Source organism: Sorex araneus, chromosome 2, assembly GCF_027595985.1.
Source record: "Sorex araneus isolate mSorAra2 chromosome 2, mSorAra2.pri, whole genome shotgun sequence".
NCBI classification, from domain to species: Eukaryota; Metazoa; Chordata; class Mammalia; order Eulipotyphla; family Soricidae; genus Sorex; species Sorex araneus.
The window spans coordinates 263,110,843-263,129,413 of record NC_073303.1 but is presented as its reverse complement, the minus strand read 5'-3'; the positions used below and the strand labels follow the sequence as shown (position 1 = coordinate 263,129,413).

The 18,571-nt window shown below is 44.0% G+C and overlaps 2 protein-coding genes across 2 annotated transcripts; both read left to right on the top strand.

Moving 5' to 3' along the window:
• The first annotated feature begins 1,340 nt into the window (after window positions 1-1,340).
• LOC101543314 (olfactory receptor 14A16-like) lies at window positions 1,341-2,273 on the top strand. The gene has a single exon (XM_012933426.2). The coding sequence runs from the start codon at window positions 1,347-1,349 to the stop codon at window positions 2,271-2,273; it is 927 nt and encodes a 308-aa protein (XP_012788880.1). The 5' UTR covers window positions 1,341-1,346.
• A 13,677-nt stretch (window positions 2,274-15,950) lies between these two features.
• LOC101543044 (olfactory receptor 14A16-like) lies at window positions 15,951-16,931 on the top strand. The gene has a single exon (XM_004611608.2). The coding sequence runs from the start codon at window positions 15,951-15,953 to the stop codon at window positions 16,929-16,931; it is 981 nt and encodes a 326-aa protein (XP_004611665.2).
• The last annotated feature ends 1,640 nt before the right edge of the window (window positions 16,932-18,571 follow it).

The following is an 18,571-nucleotide window of genomic DNA, read 5'->3' as shown; positions in this document are numbered from 1 at the left end:
TCTAATTGCCCTTACAGGTGCTACTAGAATTAATTTAATGAAATCGTTCAGTTTGTGGAAACAACCTTTGAATTATTCACTCCATTTCCAGTGTCAATATTACTGAAGCAGACATTGTATTTTGTTAGGGTAAAAGAAGAAATGTGTGAACTATCGTGTCGTCCTTCTAAAATGCATGCATTCCCTCAGAGTCAAATACAGTAAATTGTTTATGCTTCAGTGATCATTTCCTGTCATTTCCTCTAGTAACTAAAGATGTATGGCTTCTTTCCCAGAGCCTCCAAACCAGCATTTACTCTGGAGCTGAGCCTAGCCCATCGTGGGGAGGTAGAGCATAATCTTCAGAAGAGGGAGAGTAAGGAGTCAGGAGAGGGAGTACTGAAGCGAAGTCTCATACATTCCCACCTGTTCACGAAGATCAATGGATGAAATAGATCCAAATAGTGACACCAGTGTACCACCTGTCTCGGCCTGCTGACTCCACCTGTTCCTAACCTAGCACTGATCTCATGGGGGAATGGGGGACACAGACAAGTTTGAGGCTGCACGTTCACACATCCTAAGAGCTGAGGTGGGTGTGAGGAAAGAAACTGGGACAGCACAGATGTCCCTCACTGGGAGTGGGCAAAGTCAGGTAGTAGAGTGTGTTACAAACCTGGGGGCCGTAGAAGCAGGAGCCCAGCCGTGATGGCTCTGGAGAGGTGGAGAGTTCATCTGCTAAGAATGCAAGTTTAGGACAAAGGTGCAAGCCTGTCAATGAGGCATAAGGTGTAGTTTGATGATTCTTTATGAGTAGTTGAATGTGACATGTTCTCTAGACTAGGGTTTTGCCGTGTATGCGTTGGTGAGAGACAGTCTCAGGTAGATTGAGGGAGCTCTGTTACTGATATTCTCCCATGATCCGTCACTGTCATCTTCATAGACATTGTCTGGGGCTGAACTTGGTCATTGTGATAAAGAACGTTGAAGCATAAGACAGGGACAGCCTTTGACAGCGTTGGCTGGTCCCCTGTGTTTTGAGAGAGGCTGTGAAAGACAGTGTTCAGGTTGTTCAGGTTATTCAGGTCAGTGAAAGTTTCCTGTCCTTAAGCATTTCACACAACATTGGTACGCGTGCGCGCGCGCTCGCGCGCGCGTGCACACACACACACACACACACGCACGCACGCACCAGAGTCGAGTTACTCTGTTCTGCAGCACCATCAACATTAGGAGTGTTCACCGCACAGAGTGGACAGCTGGAGGAGATGATTTAAACTGATATACTTCTCTCAACGTCCGGATGACTTCAAATGCAGTTGGCTTCATGCTTTACCCCCTCTGTTATATAATCTATTCCTCCAGTCATGTCAAACCTAACTTTGGTAAGAGAATTCATCCTCATGGGATTTCCTGCTGATGAAAGTCTGTCCATCTTGCACTCCTTGCTCTTTTCCCTGATTTACTCATGTTCTCTGATGGGGAATACCCTCATTATCATAATCATATCTTGGGCCCAGCATCTCCACACCCCCATGTATTTCTTTCTGAAGAATTTGTCCTTCTTGGATCTCTGCATGATTTCAGTCACCGTGCCCAAATCCATAGCCAACTCTGTGACCCAGGACCACTCCATCTCCTTCCTTGGCTGTGCCACACAGGTCTTTCTCTTCATTTTGACTGCAGCCACTGAGCTACACCTCCTGACGGTGATGAGCTTTGATCGCTATGCAGCCATATGCCATCCCCTGCACTATGACCTCATCATGAACAGGGGCCTGTGTGTGCAGATGACAGCTGGGTCCTGGGTGGGTGGATTTCTGGTCTCTTTGATGCACACAGCTAGCACCTTCTCCTTATCCTTCTGTGATTCCAATGTGATCCATCAGTTCTTCTGTGACATCCCCCAGCTATTGGCTATTTCCTGCTCAGAAAGTCTTTTAATAGAAACTATACCCATTCTTCTGGGTGTATTGGTTGATACCTGCTGCTTCGTGTCTATTGTTATTACCTATGTCTATATCTTCTCCACAGTCAGGAAGATTCCATCCTCAGAAGGCCGCTCAAAAGCCTTCTCCACTTGCATCCCACATCTGGTAGTCGTGGTACTTTTTCTCACTACTGGTATATTTGCTTATATGAAACCAACTTCAAAGTCCCCTTCCATCTCTAACCTTGTCATTTCTGTGTTCTATACCATGGTGCCCCCTACCTTAAATCCCATCATCTATAGTCTACGAAATAGTGCCATGAAGATGGCAGTGAGGATGTTGTTCAAGAGAATACTCACCTAAAAGAAAAATCTGGCTGATTTTCTCTTCAAAAACAATTTTTGTCCATAATGACGGACAACCATTATTCAAAACATCCCTTGATTATATTTCTATATTCCGTATCTTCTTCTACATCTATTTCTGTGCATCTGAAAGCACTGTTTTATTTTTTGTGTGGAATTTATACTCTGTACATGTGTTGTAAATAATTTCACACAGATATTTATTTTCATGTCATTTATTGTTAATCTATTTATAATTATTCACTTGTGCTTAGTGTTCCATAACCACAACTTTTCTCTTTATTAATGAAAAAAGTCGAGTATCATAGCCTGTCCTTTTCCAGTAATTACATGAATATTTTCTGCTATTAATTGGCACTTGTGGCAATATCAGTATTTGATTAATGTCTTTTAAAATATACTTTATGCATCTAACTAATTGTGAGAAAAGATTGAACTTGATTGTTACATTCAAAATTATTTTTTAGTAAACACCATGGTTTCCCAAGCTGTTCATAATACTGTTGTTTAGGGCTTTCAGTGTTCCAACATCAATTCCACCTCCAGTGTGAACTTCCATCCACCAGTATCCCAGTTCCCACCCACCACCCAACCGTAGCAGGCACAAACAAAATTACTTCATAACAAAGGTAAATGGAATTATCAAAACTTTGATTAATTAGAGTCAATTTGTGACAATTATTATGAGTCACAGTCATGCTAATTAAGTCATTGTCTGACAATTTACTGGTCTTTGAACTTTCTGTGTTGTTATTTTTGCTTCTTGAGCTTTATGGTCTGCTATGCAACTTTCCATCAGATTCTCTGTGATCCTATTAACAGTTCTTTGAAATTTGGAGGTGCCCAGGATCTCTGGAACTGGAATTATTTAATGGTTGGGCATCCTGATGAGATTCAGTTATGGAGCTGGACCATTTCTATGGGAGAGGGTGTCAGGTTGGGTGCTGTGCCTTAAGGCAGAAAGGGGAATCTGCCTGGCCCCATTCCAAGAAGGTCCAGAATTGTGTTCCCAGACCCATCCACCTTGGGAGTTTCAATGACATCGCTGCTTTCTTTTTAAGATTAGTTGTGAAACAGGGCCATTTCTCTGCTGGGAAGATGGCAGGTGTGGGTGTCAGCAGCTGGGGTTTCTGGCATATGAGGTGGGGGAATGTGCCGGCACCCATTCCAAGAATATCCCAGAGTTTTCAGCCTGTTCCCTTCTGGGAGTTCAGCTGTTCGTAGTTCTCTTTGAGATTAGTTGTGGAACTGGCCATTTCCGTGTTGTGAGGTATTGGAGTGGCTGTGGGCTACTGTGTCTTCCACACATGTGTTTGTTAAAATAATTCATTTTAGTGCTAACTTTTAGTGCTAAATCCTTTTGTGTATCTTCTGTATATTCCTCATGTAAAGCTTCTATACAAGATGATAAGCCCAGGTGTCACTTAAGAAAAGATGTGACCTGTTTGTCTTATAAATCCTGAGGAGAAAGTGGTCACTTTGCTGCAGACTTGGGTAGACTACATGATCCTTCCCAAAGGACTTTCCACTGTTTGACATTTTGTACCTAGATTAATAATACCTTGATTTTATGACTTTTGACAATGAATGAAGCTTTGATATTACATGTGCATTTACCTGATTCAGAAATCCCAAATCTTCTTGTAGTGACATTTAAAAAGGAAGTTATTTTTCCTTTATTAGAAAGTTATTTTAATATTTGTACATGCAGTATAAAATAGCTCATTCATCTAGTCCACAAAGAGTCAGTGGGATATTTATTTTAACGAAGACTTTAAATAAGTAGACAACATGGTTGTAAGAAGAGACTCAGCCCAGCCTTGTAACTCAAGAGACAGCATCTCAGGCTCAAGGGCCAACCATGAACAATGTAAACCATGAAAAATGTTTTCTTTTCTTCTCACCATCCATTGAATAATCCATATTTGTTTAAAACAAATACTTTTTCTTAAATACTCAGTGAGGGGCAGTGCAGTAGGACATTCAGTAGGACATTTGCCTTACAGGAAACTGATCCAGGTTTTATCCCAGCATCCCATTCTCATCCGAGCTCGCCAGGAATAATTTCTGTGTACGTAGCCAGGATTAAACCCTTAGCATACCAGGGGTGGCTGTAAAACTACTTGAAAATAAAGAACCCACATTGGGAAATAATGACAGTAATGCATGCACATGTACACAATGTCCTTGAAATCTAATTCCAGTTCTGAAATATAAAGAGTTCTTATTTTTGATGACCTGTTTCAAGCATTTCAATAGACCAATACTAAATTAAAGATTCTTTTCTATGAAAAAAAGTCTTTGTTGTATTACTATAAAAGCCAAGTAAATGCTCCTAGGTAAACAACCAGAAAGATTCCCACCAGTAGGAGGATCTGTTTTGATTTGTATCACTGTATCACTGTCATCCCGCTGCTCATAGGTTTGCTCGAGCGGGCACCAGTAACATCTCCATTTTGAGACTTGTTGTTACTGTTTGGTAATGTCCTAAAAAATATTGTCTCACTCTTAATATATCACTTGTATCACTTGTCATCCTGTTGCTCATCGATTTGCTTGAGCGGGCGCCAGTAACATCTCCATCCCTGTCGCGTGTTAGTATAGCCCAATGGTATCTGCTCACTCCAGGAACACAAAGAGCTTCAAACTATTCATTCAGGGTATTGACGAAGAAGCCTGACCATCTTGTAGGTTGGTGGCCATGCATTCTTTTGACATCCTGTGGAATCCAGTCAGTAACAGCTCTAGTCCAGCGGTCGTCTCCAAATCGCATTACGTGTCTGGCCCATCTGATTTTTGACGCCTTGGCAAACAAGACAACATCCCTGATTCTCGATCATCAACGAAGGTTGGAACTCCGGATTCCTTCTCTCACATGCACCAAAGTCGAGTTACTCTATTCTGCAGCAACATCAACATTGGGAGTGTTCAGCACAGAGTGGACAGCTCGAGATGATTCCAACTGACATGCTTCTCTCAACGTCCAGATGGCTTCAAGTGCAGTTGGTTTCATTCTTTACCTCTCTGTTATATAATCTCTTCCTCCGGTGGTCCTGGGTGGGTGGGTTTCTGTCTGCTGTGCTGCACTCAGCTGTCACTTTCTCCTTTTGTGGTTCCAATGTGATCCATCAGCTCTTCTGTGATATCTCCCAGCTATTGGCCGTTTCCTGTCAGAAAGTTTATTAAGAGAAACTGTAACCATTCTTATTGGTGTAGTGCTGGATATCAGATGTTTCATTTTTATTGTTATTATGTATGTCTATATCTTCTCCAAAGTCAGGAAGATTCCATCCTCAGAAGGTCGCTCAAAGTCTTCTCCTCTTGCGTCCCACATCTGGTAGTGATTGTCCTGTTTCTGTCTTCTGCCTTCTTTGCTTATCTGAAGCTAACTTCAGTGTCTCCTTCTGTCTCTGAAATTGTCATTTTTGTTCTATACCATCTTCAGTCCCGTCATCTACAGTCTAAGAAATAGTCCTGTGAAGAAGGCAGTGGAGATATTGCTAAGGAGAATATTATCCTAAAAGGAAGTGCCTACCCTTCTCTTCTGCCAAAGACAAATTCTGCCTACACTCAGAACCATAATTTTTTCTTATTCCATAACTTGATTACATTTTTACACCCTAGAATTCCTTAAAGTGTATTTGTTTCCCATCGATTGGAAGAAACCTTTCAAAGTGTGAATAGAAATGCTTTTTGTCATATTGTCTTATTTCCACAAATGTTTTATTCTTCTTTATGTCAGTCATTGGTTTACTTATTTATCCACTTATATTTCTCTTTGACAAATAATAATTCTCCAAAACTTTTACTGAGTAAAAATTCAATATAATATTAATACTCTTGTGTAGTGAATAGATGAATATTTTATGTTATTAGGGCAGCACGTGTAGCAATATCAATATTCAGTTATACTTTTTATATTGTTTACAACATATCTGAATCATTAAAAAAGATTTAATTCAGGTTGTTAGAAACATTTACTTGGTGACTTAATTCTCTCTTTAAATGTAAAAACTTTTTGTGTATTGGTTATATATTCTTTTTGTTTTGTTTTGTTTTGGGGCCACACCCAGCAATGATCAGGGCTTACTCCTACCTCTGCACTCAGGAATTACTCCGGGCAGTGCTCTGGGGACCATATCAGGTTCGGAGATTGAACCCAGGTTTGCCGCATGCAAGGCAAATGCCCTCCCTGCTGTGCTGTCACTCTGGCCTCTAGTTATATATCCTTCATGTAAAGCTTCTTTGAAAAAGTACCAGACAATAGTAACTGTTACTAATTAAAAAATGTGTGCATGTTTAGCTTTTAAAAAGTAGCGGGGGAGGGGCTGGAGAGATAGCACAGCGGGTAGGGCGTTTGCCTTGCACGCAGCCGACCCGGGTTCAAATCCCAGTATCCCATATGGTCCCCTGAGCACAGCCAGGGGTAATTCCTGAGTGCAGAGCCAGGAGTAACCCCTGTGCATTGCCAGGTGTGACCCAAAAAGAAAAAAAAAAAAAAAAGTAGCGGGGGAGGGCATGTTGGTGCAGATGAGGGTAGATTGAATGGATCTACAAAAGTGATTTTAAACCCAACTTCTTACAGCCTCATAGTATTCTACTTGATATTATCACCTTTGACAGCATTCGGTGAAGCTATGATACTGCATATACATTTACATGGTTCTGACGTTTAAAATTAAAATTTAAAATTTAAAATCCAAATCTCCTGTATAGTGATTTGTATAAAAATAAAAAGAAAAGGTGCGAGCGAGGGAAGGGACGCCTCACCGCACCAAGCCAGGCACAGGGCCTAGGGCAGCAGCTGTCTGTCCCGCCACCTGAGTTCGGTAGCCTCCGGCCGCTTCCCCCACCCCGGGGAGGTTGATGGCGATGATGTGGCAGGCGAAGGAAGGAACGGAGCCAAGATGGTTGGTCTCACTTGCAGTTTATTCCAATCTTCCCTCTATACACTCTCCCCCCCCTCACCTTCTCTCCGAACCCGTTTTATTGATCATGGCCCTTCCAAAGGGCACAATACAGTGACGTCACCAAAGGCACCAAAAGATCTTACAGGAAGAACATTGAGGCAACATAATTCTCTTGTATCTGCAGACCATTAATCTAGGCCCCCGGAAAGAAGATACAAAACCAAAACCGAAGCCTTCTTTGGGCTCAAAGCACTCGGATTTACATCCCAAAGACTAGGCTAGGCCGGAGCCTGGAATCTACAATGTCAAGTCAGGCCTGGCTAGCACCTAAAATCTGCATGTCAAAGACCAGCCAGGATTCTTGTGAGAAAAGGGGAAAATATTCCAACAGTGATTCATGAATAATAAGGTCATTCTGGTTTTATTAGAAATGTTATTTTAATATTCATGCATACAGCAAAAATTTCTACATGATTCATGCACAAAAAGACTGCATAATTTTTATTTTCACAGCCACTTAAGATGTCTTAAAAATGTTTGTACAAGGAGATCCACCCACCCTGTAATTTATGAGACAGGCTTATGATTCAACTATGAAAGATGGCATTTGTTGCTGTTATGTCCTTCTACCTCTCTCAGCAATTCTCCTATTTAGCTAACAAATCATTTTTTGTTAAATACTTAGCACAGCGGGCAGGGCGTTTACCTAGCACTTAGCTGACCCAGGTTCTTTTCTCTGTCCCTCTTGGAGAGCCTGGCAAGCTACCCATGACATATTCAATATGCCCAAAAAACAGTAACAACAAGTCTCACAGTGGAGATGTTACTGGTACCCATTTGAGCAAATCGATGAACAGTGGGAGGACAGTGCTACAGACAGTACTTAGAAATCATAGTGGGAAATACAGCCACTCATATATGCACAGATATGTACACCACAGCCTTGAAATAAGCTCTTGAAGATTAATAGATTGAAATTTCGATAACCCATTTCTAGAATTTTAGCCTGACCAATACTATTTTTCAATGAAATCACTCTTTTTTGGCTTGGTTTTTTGGTTCTCATCAAGCAATGCTCAAGGGTTATTGTTGACTCTGCACTCAGAAGTTACTCCTGGGAGTGCTTGGGGAATTGTAAGGAAACCTGGGATCAAACCCTGATTAGCTGCCCACAAGACATCTGTTCTACTCGTTGTATTCTCACTTCAGCCCTCGAGAAGTCACTTTTTCATGACATGAAAGCCAAGTAAATAACCCCATCTGAGGCTCAGCAACCACAAAACCAGAGAGATCCCAGTAGCAGCAGGATTTTTTTCATTCTACAGCTTAACAATTTTGTCTGTCTGTCTCTGTCTCTCTTTTTCTCTCACAAACACATTCAGATATAATTAATGGCAAAATATGGGTAGATATAAAAGCAATATACTTTTGTAATGTGAAAGTGAACGTCTTAGAAGGTTTCCTTTATCCTTTTTTGTTATTTAGTTTCCTCAGTTATTTCTCTTTGCCTTTTCTTTGCCACTATCTCCTCCACCTGCCATCTTCTATTTCATGTTTTATGTTGTCACACCAGCAGTCATCAGTACTAAATCTTGGCTCTTGTGCTCAGGGATCACTCTCCTGACAGTGCTTAGGGTATCCTTTGTGGTGCTGGAGGTTCACCTGAGTCAGCCATGTGCAAGCAGGCACCTAAACCCCTGTTCTTTCTCTTCATACAGCTCTGTTTCTGAATTCCTTGAGTTTCACAGCCCCTTCTCTCCAAACTCCTCATGAGAGGCGCAGATGGGGGTGAGTGACAGCAGGTCTCCTTTGATGATGAGCTCACGCATTGTCATGAGATCATAACAGTGCACTCACAGTAGGCGCTCAGACCACAGCACAGCAGTCGAATGAATGATATTTCTGAAAGCAAATAGTAAATGCTGTGTGCACTGGCTCCTCAGTGAGATTGGTCACACTGATGCCAGTGAAGCAAGACATGGAGGAAAGTTCAGACTCGTTTCCCACTGGAATAAAGGAGCTTGATAAATTGCATGTCTCAGATAAGAGTCATCCACTCAGGCTACCAGCAGCAGCAGTAAAAGTAAAAGCTGTGCAGGCCCCTCTTCCTTTCTGCCAGGGGAGTCATGAAGCCAGACAATTGAGAACCATTTGGATTCCAGAGGAATCCACATGGGTAATCATCTTTGTTGAGATCCCTTGTGGTGGTGAACTTTCACCCAGAGGCCTGCTCGGAAGAGAGCTGGAACTCTCACGCTCCAGTTTGGAGGTGTTTCACAGGCCTTCATAAGAGAGAAGAAAATTCACTTTTCATGGAAGAAATTTTAAAATATGGAATTTATTTTAACTTAGAAAAGTAGTAATCCATAGACTGAACACAATGACCCCTTGATACCTCTGTTGCAAACCACAACACCCAAAAGGAGAGAGAGAGCAAAAGGGTATGCCCTGCCACAGAAGTGGGGCAGGGTGGGGGGGATGAGGTGGGGGCAGGGAGAGGTGCACTGGGATCATTGGTGGTGGAGAATGGGCACTGGTGGAGGGGTGGGTGCTGAGCATCGTGTGACTGAAACATAACCACGAAAGTTTGTAAGTCTGTAACTGCATCTCACAGGGATCCATTACAAAAAATAAAAAATTAAAAAAAAAATTTTAAGTAGTAATCCATCTCATCCCATTTTAGAAATAACAAACTAGAAACTCCAGTTGTTGATTTTATTCGCATGTACAAATGGTTCCATTTTATACTGCTGCCACTCTGGGACGAGTAGCAGTGATGGAAATATCAGTCTCTCTTGTTTTGATGACTGTGACATTTTAACAACTACTTGAATTTGTTACATTTGATTGAAATTATTCTGTCTTTTCGCCTTAAGATTAAGGCTGAAGTTCAGCATACAGTCTTAGCTGAGGTAAATTCAGTGTGTAAGGATATACAAGCAATGAGGAATCGCAATGTTGTCAAGCAAAACAAGTGAGAGAAAGAATAATGCCACTACTCAGTGAAAAATGTTCACCTGCATATGAGTGGGACAGACTCTTCAAGGACTCTCGGAGGTGATTTTCCTGGTCATTTTATTTGTTTCACACTATAAATTATAAATATGTACGGAATTTTCTCAATTTAGGGGCATGACCTTTGAATTTTTCACTGCACTAAAAAGGCTGATGGTTATACTGTGATATGAAGAAGACATAGCATTTCATTAAGATAAGAGGAGGTACATATCAAATGAGATCTGGTCGTGTTCCTTTTGCAAAACATCTTAACCCTACAGAACTCTTCTCTCTTAGTCTGAATTTGAATTGACCTCAGAGAGAGCCAGTGACAGGGCATGTTCCTGGGCTTCCTGCCATCGGAGCTGGGCCCAGAAACGTTGCTGCTGGGCTTCCTGGGCTCTCTCTGGGGCCATCCTGGCCTCTCTCAGCAGGCGCGACTCTGGGATTTCAGTTGGTGCCACCCTGGGTTCTCAGTGGGTACCACCCTGGGCTCTCAGTGGGTACCACCCTGGGCTCTCAGTGGGTACCACCCTGGGCTCTCAGTGGGTACCACCCTGGACTCTCAGTGGGTACCACCCTGGGCTCTCAGTGGGTACCACCCTGGGCTCTCAGTGGGTACCACCCTGGGCTCTCAGTGGGTACCACCCTGGGCTCTCTCAGTGGGTACCACCCTGGGCTCTCAGTGGGTACCACCCTGGGCTCTCTCAGTGGGTGCCACCTTGGGCTCTCTCAGTGGGTACCACCCTGGGCTCTCTCAGTGGGTGCACATCCCTGGGCTTTTGATGGGCCCCCTCTCTCCTGCCGTGGCTCACCTTGCCAGCTATATTACAGGGCACTATATCCCCCAGGGCCTGAGCGGGAGCTTTATCCTGCAGGTCACAATTCCCTACTTTGCACCTTCACCAGCAATGGCACCCGAAGTCAGCTGACTTCCTCCACTCTCTACTTGATTACAGTTTCAGTCATGGACTGAATAGGCCTGTAAGAAAATTCTTAATTTCTTTTGTAGATAAAGTTTCTTGGGTCATTAAGTTACTTTAAGATCCCTAGGCCAATGCAGACCACAGGGACAGTGATCTATTTCATATGTTCTTCAAGCATGAACTTGAAGACTGAGACCTGTCAGATTTTGCTGCTCTGACTCACTGACCCCTCCCAGGAAGCACTTCCCTTCCGTTTGTCCTAGGAAGGCCGCTGGGCAGGTGTTAGTGCAGTAGGCTTCTGTGCCCAGAATAAGGCCTCTGAAACTGCCTCCTGTCCCAGCAGGACTGACTGCGGGGACCCAGGCTCTCTGAATGGCTTTCCAGTACCATCTGTGGTGCGCGAACTACCATCGGGCCAGGGATGTTAAGAAATGACAGGGTGCGACTCAGGTCTTTTGGCCAATTCCCAGGGCTTCCTATGATTGCTCTTCACATGTCTGGAACCTTCAGGTTCAGGATAGTGTCATAGGGGGGTTGCATTAGATGATAGTTTATGCTGGAGACACTCTGAATAGAATAATAAAAAATTACTGACATAACATCATTTAAGGAGTAAAACGCCTAGGAAAACACTGTGTGAAAGATACCAAATTAAAATATTAGAGATAGACAAAAAGAAAAGAGTCAGAGTTCCGTGCTGCTCAAACTCCCTGAAAAAGACTCGTTCAGCCGCATTGTTCCCTGTGCATAAAATAGATGGTTATGTTCCTTCCTGACTTCCTTTCCACTGCCTCTGAAGCTGCTCATTGATAAGGCACATTCCATTCTGGCCCTTGATCTCTGACTGTTGAGAGGCAGTAATTCCCTGCGGCAGGGTTGCAAGTATGACCCTTTGGGAGATGAGCCACGTGTGTACAACAGAACCACTCTTCACGTGCCTGGGGCAGGTTTCCCAGCATGACCCTTTGGGAGATGAGCCATGTGTATAAACCATAGCCACCTGTCCTGTGTCTTGCCTCAAGTCACCAGAACAAGAGACACATTGTGGAGTAAGCCTGTGCACCTTCACCAATGGCACCTGCAGTCTGTTGACTTCCTCCACGCTCCAGAACAGATGCTCAAGTGAGTTTTCCTTTACTCTACTTGGTTATAGTTTCAGTCATGGACTGGATAGACCTGTAAGAAAATTCTTAATTTCTTTTGTAGGTAAAGTTTCTGGGGTCATTAAGTGTTATTTTTAGATCCCTAGACATAGTTTCCCAGGAACTAAGTGCAGACCACAGGGACAGTGATCTATTTCATAGTTCTGCAGCATGAGCTTGAAGACTGGGACTATTTGATTTTGTAAGAGTTATTTATCTCATTGTGATACTCAATAGGCAGCTGAGTTCAGAGGGATGAGTGAAAGAGGAGTAGAAATATTAGGTCAGTTTCCTTCATTTATGAGCGAAGCATAGCAAAGGAATGAAACAAAATAATGAAGTGACAGATGAGGAAGAGGTGGTTCCCTTGGCGAGATACCACCCTGCACGTTGCTGCCAGGGAGCATATGGGCTACAGGAATCGGGTCTGGGTTGGCTGCTTCTAGGCGAATGCCCTGCCTGATATACTTTTGCTCCAGCCCCATGTCCAAGAAAATTTTACATGGCCTGTGTATATAGGTATATAAAATAAATATGCATCTTAAAATAAGGATACATCTTAAAATTTACTGATATCCATATGGAAGCTTTTTTAATTTTTATTTAAAGAACCACGATTTACAAAGTTGTCAATAATTGGGTTTTAGGCAGACACTGTATCGATACCAGTCCCACACCCGTTTCCCTCATCAGCGTCTCCATGCTCCCTCTCGCACCCTGCCCCACCAACCACCTAGGCGGGCACCTTGCAGAGTTCTGTGGTTGTAGTTTAGGCCTCATGTTTTCAGAGTTGTTGAGTTTGTGCTTTTGACATACTGCTATACCACTCTCCCACACCCCTGGTATAACCGAAACCCCAACCCATGTTCCCCCATTACTTCCCTCTCTGTGCTTTCGCCCCGTGAATGTTCCCTTCTCTGTGCTTCTCTTTCCTCTTCCCTGGGGGCAAGGCTGATCTAGGCATGCAGTTAGGTTATATCCCACTGATAAGTGACATCATCCTGTGTTTCTCCTCCTTCTTCTGATATCTTGCTAAGAGAAGTAAGACCGAAGTTTATTTTTAAACAAGATTTTAAAAGGTATGCACTCCCAACTTTCAAGGAGCTCTGATCTGAATCTATACCTACATCTCAATTCTATCTATAGAGAAGATAATTAAGAGCATAAAGGAGAATATTGACAAAGCATATCTTCACAACGCTGCATGAGTTAAGTGCTTGGTTATTTTCATCTAATTTGTTCACTGAAGAACATGATAAGCAATTTTATTAGATTGTTACTGCCTCCTTATGACCTCAAAAGAACAAAAGTTGGTTTGTGTCAGCACTTTACTCTGAACATATTCCCCAATTTTTAAATTAAGAATGCTATAATTTAGGTAACTTGGTAATGTAGGTAACATGGTTACAACAGTGCTAACATTTGTGGTTTTGATACATAAAATTCCTGCACCCTCACCACCAAAATGCCCAAGACTGTCCACCACAGTCCTTATGTCACTTCTAGTACCCAGCTCTGTCACCTCCACTCACCCACGCACCTACTGCCTACTGCTTGGTAACCTCAGCTTTGCAACCAGAAGCTAAGGGTTTGCATCATTTGGTAGTCTGTTCCTTCGTTTTGTCTCTACCACAGATGATGCTCATTCAACTTTTTTGTTCTAGCTCTATACCCAGATGTGGTTAATGCTTACTCTGGGCTGCTGTGCTCAGAGACCAGTCCTGGTGGGGCTCAGAGAAACACCTGGGGTACTTCATGACTCTGCTTGCTTTCCAGCCTTCATCCAACTTTTCCAACAAATTCATTATATTTATCAATTTGAATTCTGGCTAGTTAATTAAATTCTTAAACGGATGGGGAATACTTTTAGGTTGGACTGGAGCGATAGCACAGCGGGTGGGGCATTTGCCTTGCACGCAGCCGAACCGGGTTTGATTCCTCTGCCCCTCTCAGAGAGCCTGGCAAGCTACCCGTGGCATATTTGATATGCCTAAAAAACAGTAACAAGTCTCACAATGGAGACGTTACTGGTGCCCACTTGATCAAATTGATGAACAATGGGACGACAGTTCTACAGTGCTACTTTATACAAAGAAAAAAGATGTAGATAAAGGTCTCAACTATGTAATTAAACAGCTGCGGCTCTAGTAACATGTTGAGACACATGAGATGATAGTTGGGAGACACATAGAATAAAGACCAATAACTAGATAACGGTGGATGATACGTGTCCCCCAAGCTGTAAATAGATGTTACTGAATTTGATGACTAGATCTGTAGTTCTGCCTTTTTTGTTTTTTATTTGTTTTTTTTTTTTTTTGCTTTTTGGGTCACACCTGGCAATGCACAAGGGTTACTCCTGGCTCTACACTCAGGAATTACCCCTGGCGGTGCTCAGGGGACCATATGGGATGCTGGGATTCGAACCCGGGTTGGCCGCGTGCAAGGCAAACGCCCTACCCGCTGTGCTATCGCTCCAGCCCAGTTCTGCCTTTTTAATCTCTCCCTGCCAATGATTAGCAGATGGTAAGTCAAGTAGAGAAGTATATAGAAATCTTTAAGATTGTATTGAATTTAGGAAAAATACTGGGGATGAATGAAAATGTCTGCAGAGGTTGGATCAAGTTGTTCCTGTTAAAATGCAGAGAAGGGAGATAAAGATTTGGAGGCAGAAATTTAGCCTTTCCTACATTGGATAGCAGCATATGAAAATGAGGCCTATCCACCTCTGAAACCTCTCTGTCCTGTCTCTGAGGATGTGCACTTCAAAGATCTATAAAGCTACGCTAAAAAGGTGAAAATGAGGCAGCTGAGAGCATCAAGCAAGGAAGCAGTTCAGAAACCAAAGGAGGCAGTGCTGACTGCTGCATGAGAAACAGTGATGCAATTCGGATAAGAGAAGGTAGAGTTGCAGGGGAGTGGGGGAAGGGGAGGGTGAGATGATGCCCTCTCTCGTGGAGTTTAATTTTTTTAAGACATTAAGAGTTCCTTAATAAGTCAGTTGAGTAAAAGTAGTGGAGCTGAGCTGGAAATATGGGAACTCCATGTCCTTGGAAAGAAGAGGCTTATCTGTGTTGTGCTGGCAATCCACATGCAGCATTTCCTTTTTCCTCAGATTTTAATAGACGTCAGAACCAGGAACACTGCCCAAAACTGTGAAACATACTGGGTGGATGAGTGAGAAACATACCGTTAAGCACATTCTGACCTTTCTCGTATACACTCACATTCATTTGCTCACGTTTGAGCGTGAGGTAGGGACTACTAGCATTCTTATTCTCTTTCTTCTCTCTCTCTCTCCCTCTCTCTCACACACACACTACACACACATACACTCATTCAATTTCTTTCTCTCATACACACTCATTCACTCACATTATTCTCTCTCTCACACACACACACTCATTTGCTTGTGTTTGAGTGTGCGGTAGTGACTCCTAGCTGCCCCCTCCACACCCACCAACCCACACACTTATTCACTCACATTATTCTCCTTCACGCACACACACACACACACACACACACACACATTCACTCTCACTTTGTCTCTCATTTGCTCGTGTTCTAGCATGCTGTAGGAACTCCTAACCCCCCACCCCCGCCATTACTCATCTTTGAGTGCTCAAAAGGGACTCAGCCTTTTTCAGTGTCATCCAGGTGGTCAGCCACGCCAGGGTTCTGACCAGACCTTTCCTTTCTTATGCAGAATGTTTCCCCAGGAATGAACACTAGCTCTGTGGTGACAGAATTCCTGCTGCTGGGTTTCTCTGGCCCCTGGAAGCTCCATTTCTTGCCATCTGGGGTTTTTTTGCTGGTTTACCTGGTGGCCCTGGCAGGCAACGGCCTCATCCTCACGGTCACAGCCCTGGACCCTCACCTGCACACACCCATGTACTTCTTTGTGCGGAACCTGTCCCTGCTAGACCTGTGCCTCATCTCGGCTGTCGTGCCCAAGGCTGTGGCCAACGCCCTGACACACAGGGCCTCCATCTCCTTCCTGGGCTGTGCTGCACAAGTCTTCCTGGTGCTCTTCTCAGCTGTGGTGGACCTGTTCCTCCTCACAGCCATGTCCATGGACCGCTACGCAGCTATCTGCCACCCCTTGCACTATGATGGCATCATGACCAGGGCCACCTGTGCACAGCTCGTGGCTCTGTCCTGGCTCTGTGGTGCCTTCATCTCTCTTGTACACACGGCAGAGGTCTTCTCCCTGTCTTACTGTGACCTCAACGAATTGCAGCAGTTCTTCTGTGACATCCCCCAGCTCTTAGCCATCACATGCTCGGAGAGTGTGATGACAGAAATTGTGCTCATTCTCACTAACGCCTTCCTGGACTTCACTTGCTTTATCTGCATCATAATCTCCTACATCTGCATATTCGCCACAGTCAGGAAGATTCCCTCCACGGAGGGGCAGTCCCGTGCCTACTCCACCTGCCTCCCACACCTGGCCGTGGTTGTGCTTTTCCTCTCCACCGCCTTCATTGCTTACCTGAAGCCTATCCTAGGGGCCCCTTCATCCGCCGACCTCGTCTTATCCTCGTTCTATGTTTTGTTGCCCCCTTCTCTCAACCCCATCATCTACAGCCTAAGAAACAAGGACGTGAAGGCAGGTTTGAAGAAGCTAATCACTAGGAAGCTCTTGACAAAAGAGAACCTCATGACTTTCCTCCTGGAATAGAGTTGGCTTCTCTCGTGCTTATGTCCGAAAGGCCTCCTCTAACTGCTCGGTTGGATCCTGTGCTCTTCTTCAGTCTCCCTGAGTCCAGGTGGGGGCTTCCCCATGGACCACTGGTGAGGCTTTGCCAGCTCACTGGGTCACCAGGTCTCTGCCCGGGCTCTGGCTGCGTGAGTGAGCCTGGCTCCCATGCTCCCTGCTTCAGAGGCAGGAAGAAAGTCTGTGCTGGGTGCAGCTGAGCCGCTGCCAGCTGCGTTTCTCATTCATGCTCCCGGAATACGCTGCTTTCCTGTCTCCATCTCCACACTGGAGCCCAGGCCGATAGAGCTGGGCCTCCTGTCCCAGTACAGTGCTCGCCCACCCTGCCACACCCCCTTCCTGGGAAGTGCTCCCCGGAGAGGTGGAGCCATGGAAACCTCCCTGTTAACTTCTGCCACAAGTTTGTGTCACATCAGCCCGTGGGACTTCACGCGTGAGGGTACTTTAAAATGCAGTAGCGAATCCCTTGATTCGCTTACATCTCCAGTTCCACCTTGTTACCTCCTTCTTACCCAACCTTTGAAAAGACTTCCATTCTTTCCTGATGACCAGGACAGAAGGAACGTGGACAGACTTCTGTGATACGTGGGTGGCCAGTGCTGCTCTCTGGCACCTCCCTTTTGGCCTTTGACCCAAGGGCAGGAGTCAGCTGGCACTGACCCACCCTGACCAACTCGCTGAATGACTCATTGCTCCAGCTTTCCATCCTTTCCGGCCTCATGAGTGGTAGCACATTATTGCAAACCACACAAAAAAAGAGTCAGAATTCGCTGGAGAAAGGAGAGGGTGGTAATAAAAGGTTCTTTGTCTGGGCCTTTGTTATTCCCTGCATTGTATCTTGGAATCAATTGATGTGGTTTTTGGCAATGAGTTTTGTATTTTTCCATCTTTTTCATTAGTACAAGTTTTATAGTTTAGATTGAACATGGAGCTTCTAAACCATCAGAACTGTAGTAGGATGAAGAAATTTGTGACTTCATTATCAGTTGCTTCTTTAGAATTTTCACAGTGTTTCTCTACATATCTCATTGTTTTGTCTGTTTTCTTCTTTGAGCTATTACCTTGCTGTGCTGAGGGCTTACCCCTGACTCTGTGCCCAGGGATCACTCCTGGGTGGCTCTGGGGCCATATATAGAAGCAGGGGTTAAACTAGGGTTGACCGTGTGCAAGGGTAGTGTCTTAACCCCTCTACTATCTCTGTGGCTCTGGAAGTTTTAAAGAACAAGTAGCATGAATAAACTATAATTATAAAAGCAAAATAATGTATAGCAGACTTCATCATAATATCCCTAGAAATATCTGGTGAGTAACACCAGTACACGACACTTGCAGTATGAATTCATTTCCACTTACCAGTTACCCACAGGACAAGGGAAGCTCTGGAAACTGCCCTGGGAGGATACTGTGTCATGACAGTGCTTTATCCAGCACCTCTGAATAGACACGTGGTAAGAGAAGGCAGCTCCTTGGACTTCAGTGCAGTAAAACACCTACCGTTCCATGTAGACTTACAGAAATGTAAGCAATTTGAAGAAAATTGAAATTTGGAAACCAAAATGCCCTCTTTAATTTTAACTCCCTCCGATCCTCAACCGAGGCCAATT

What these genes read in the sequence shown, in the direction of transcription:
- LOC101543044 (XM_004611608.2), top strand. Translation starts at nt 15,951, where the DNA reads ATGCAGAATGTTTCCCCAGGAATGAACACTAGCTCTGTGGTGACAGAA.
- LOC101543314 (XM_012933426.2), top strand. Translation starts at nt 1,347, where the DNA reads ATGTCAAACCTAACTTTGGTAAGAGAATTCATCCTCATGGGATTTCCT.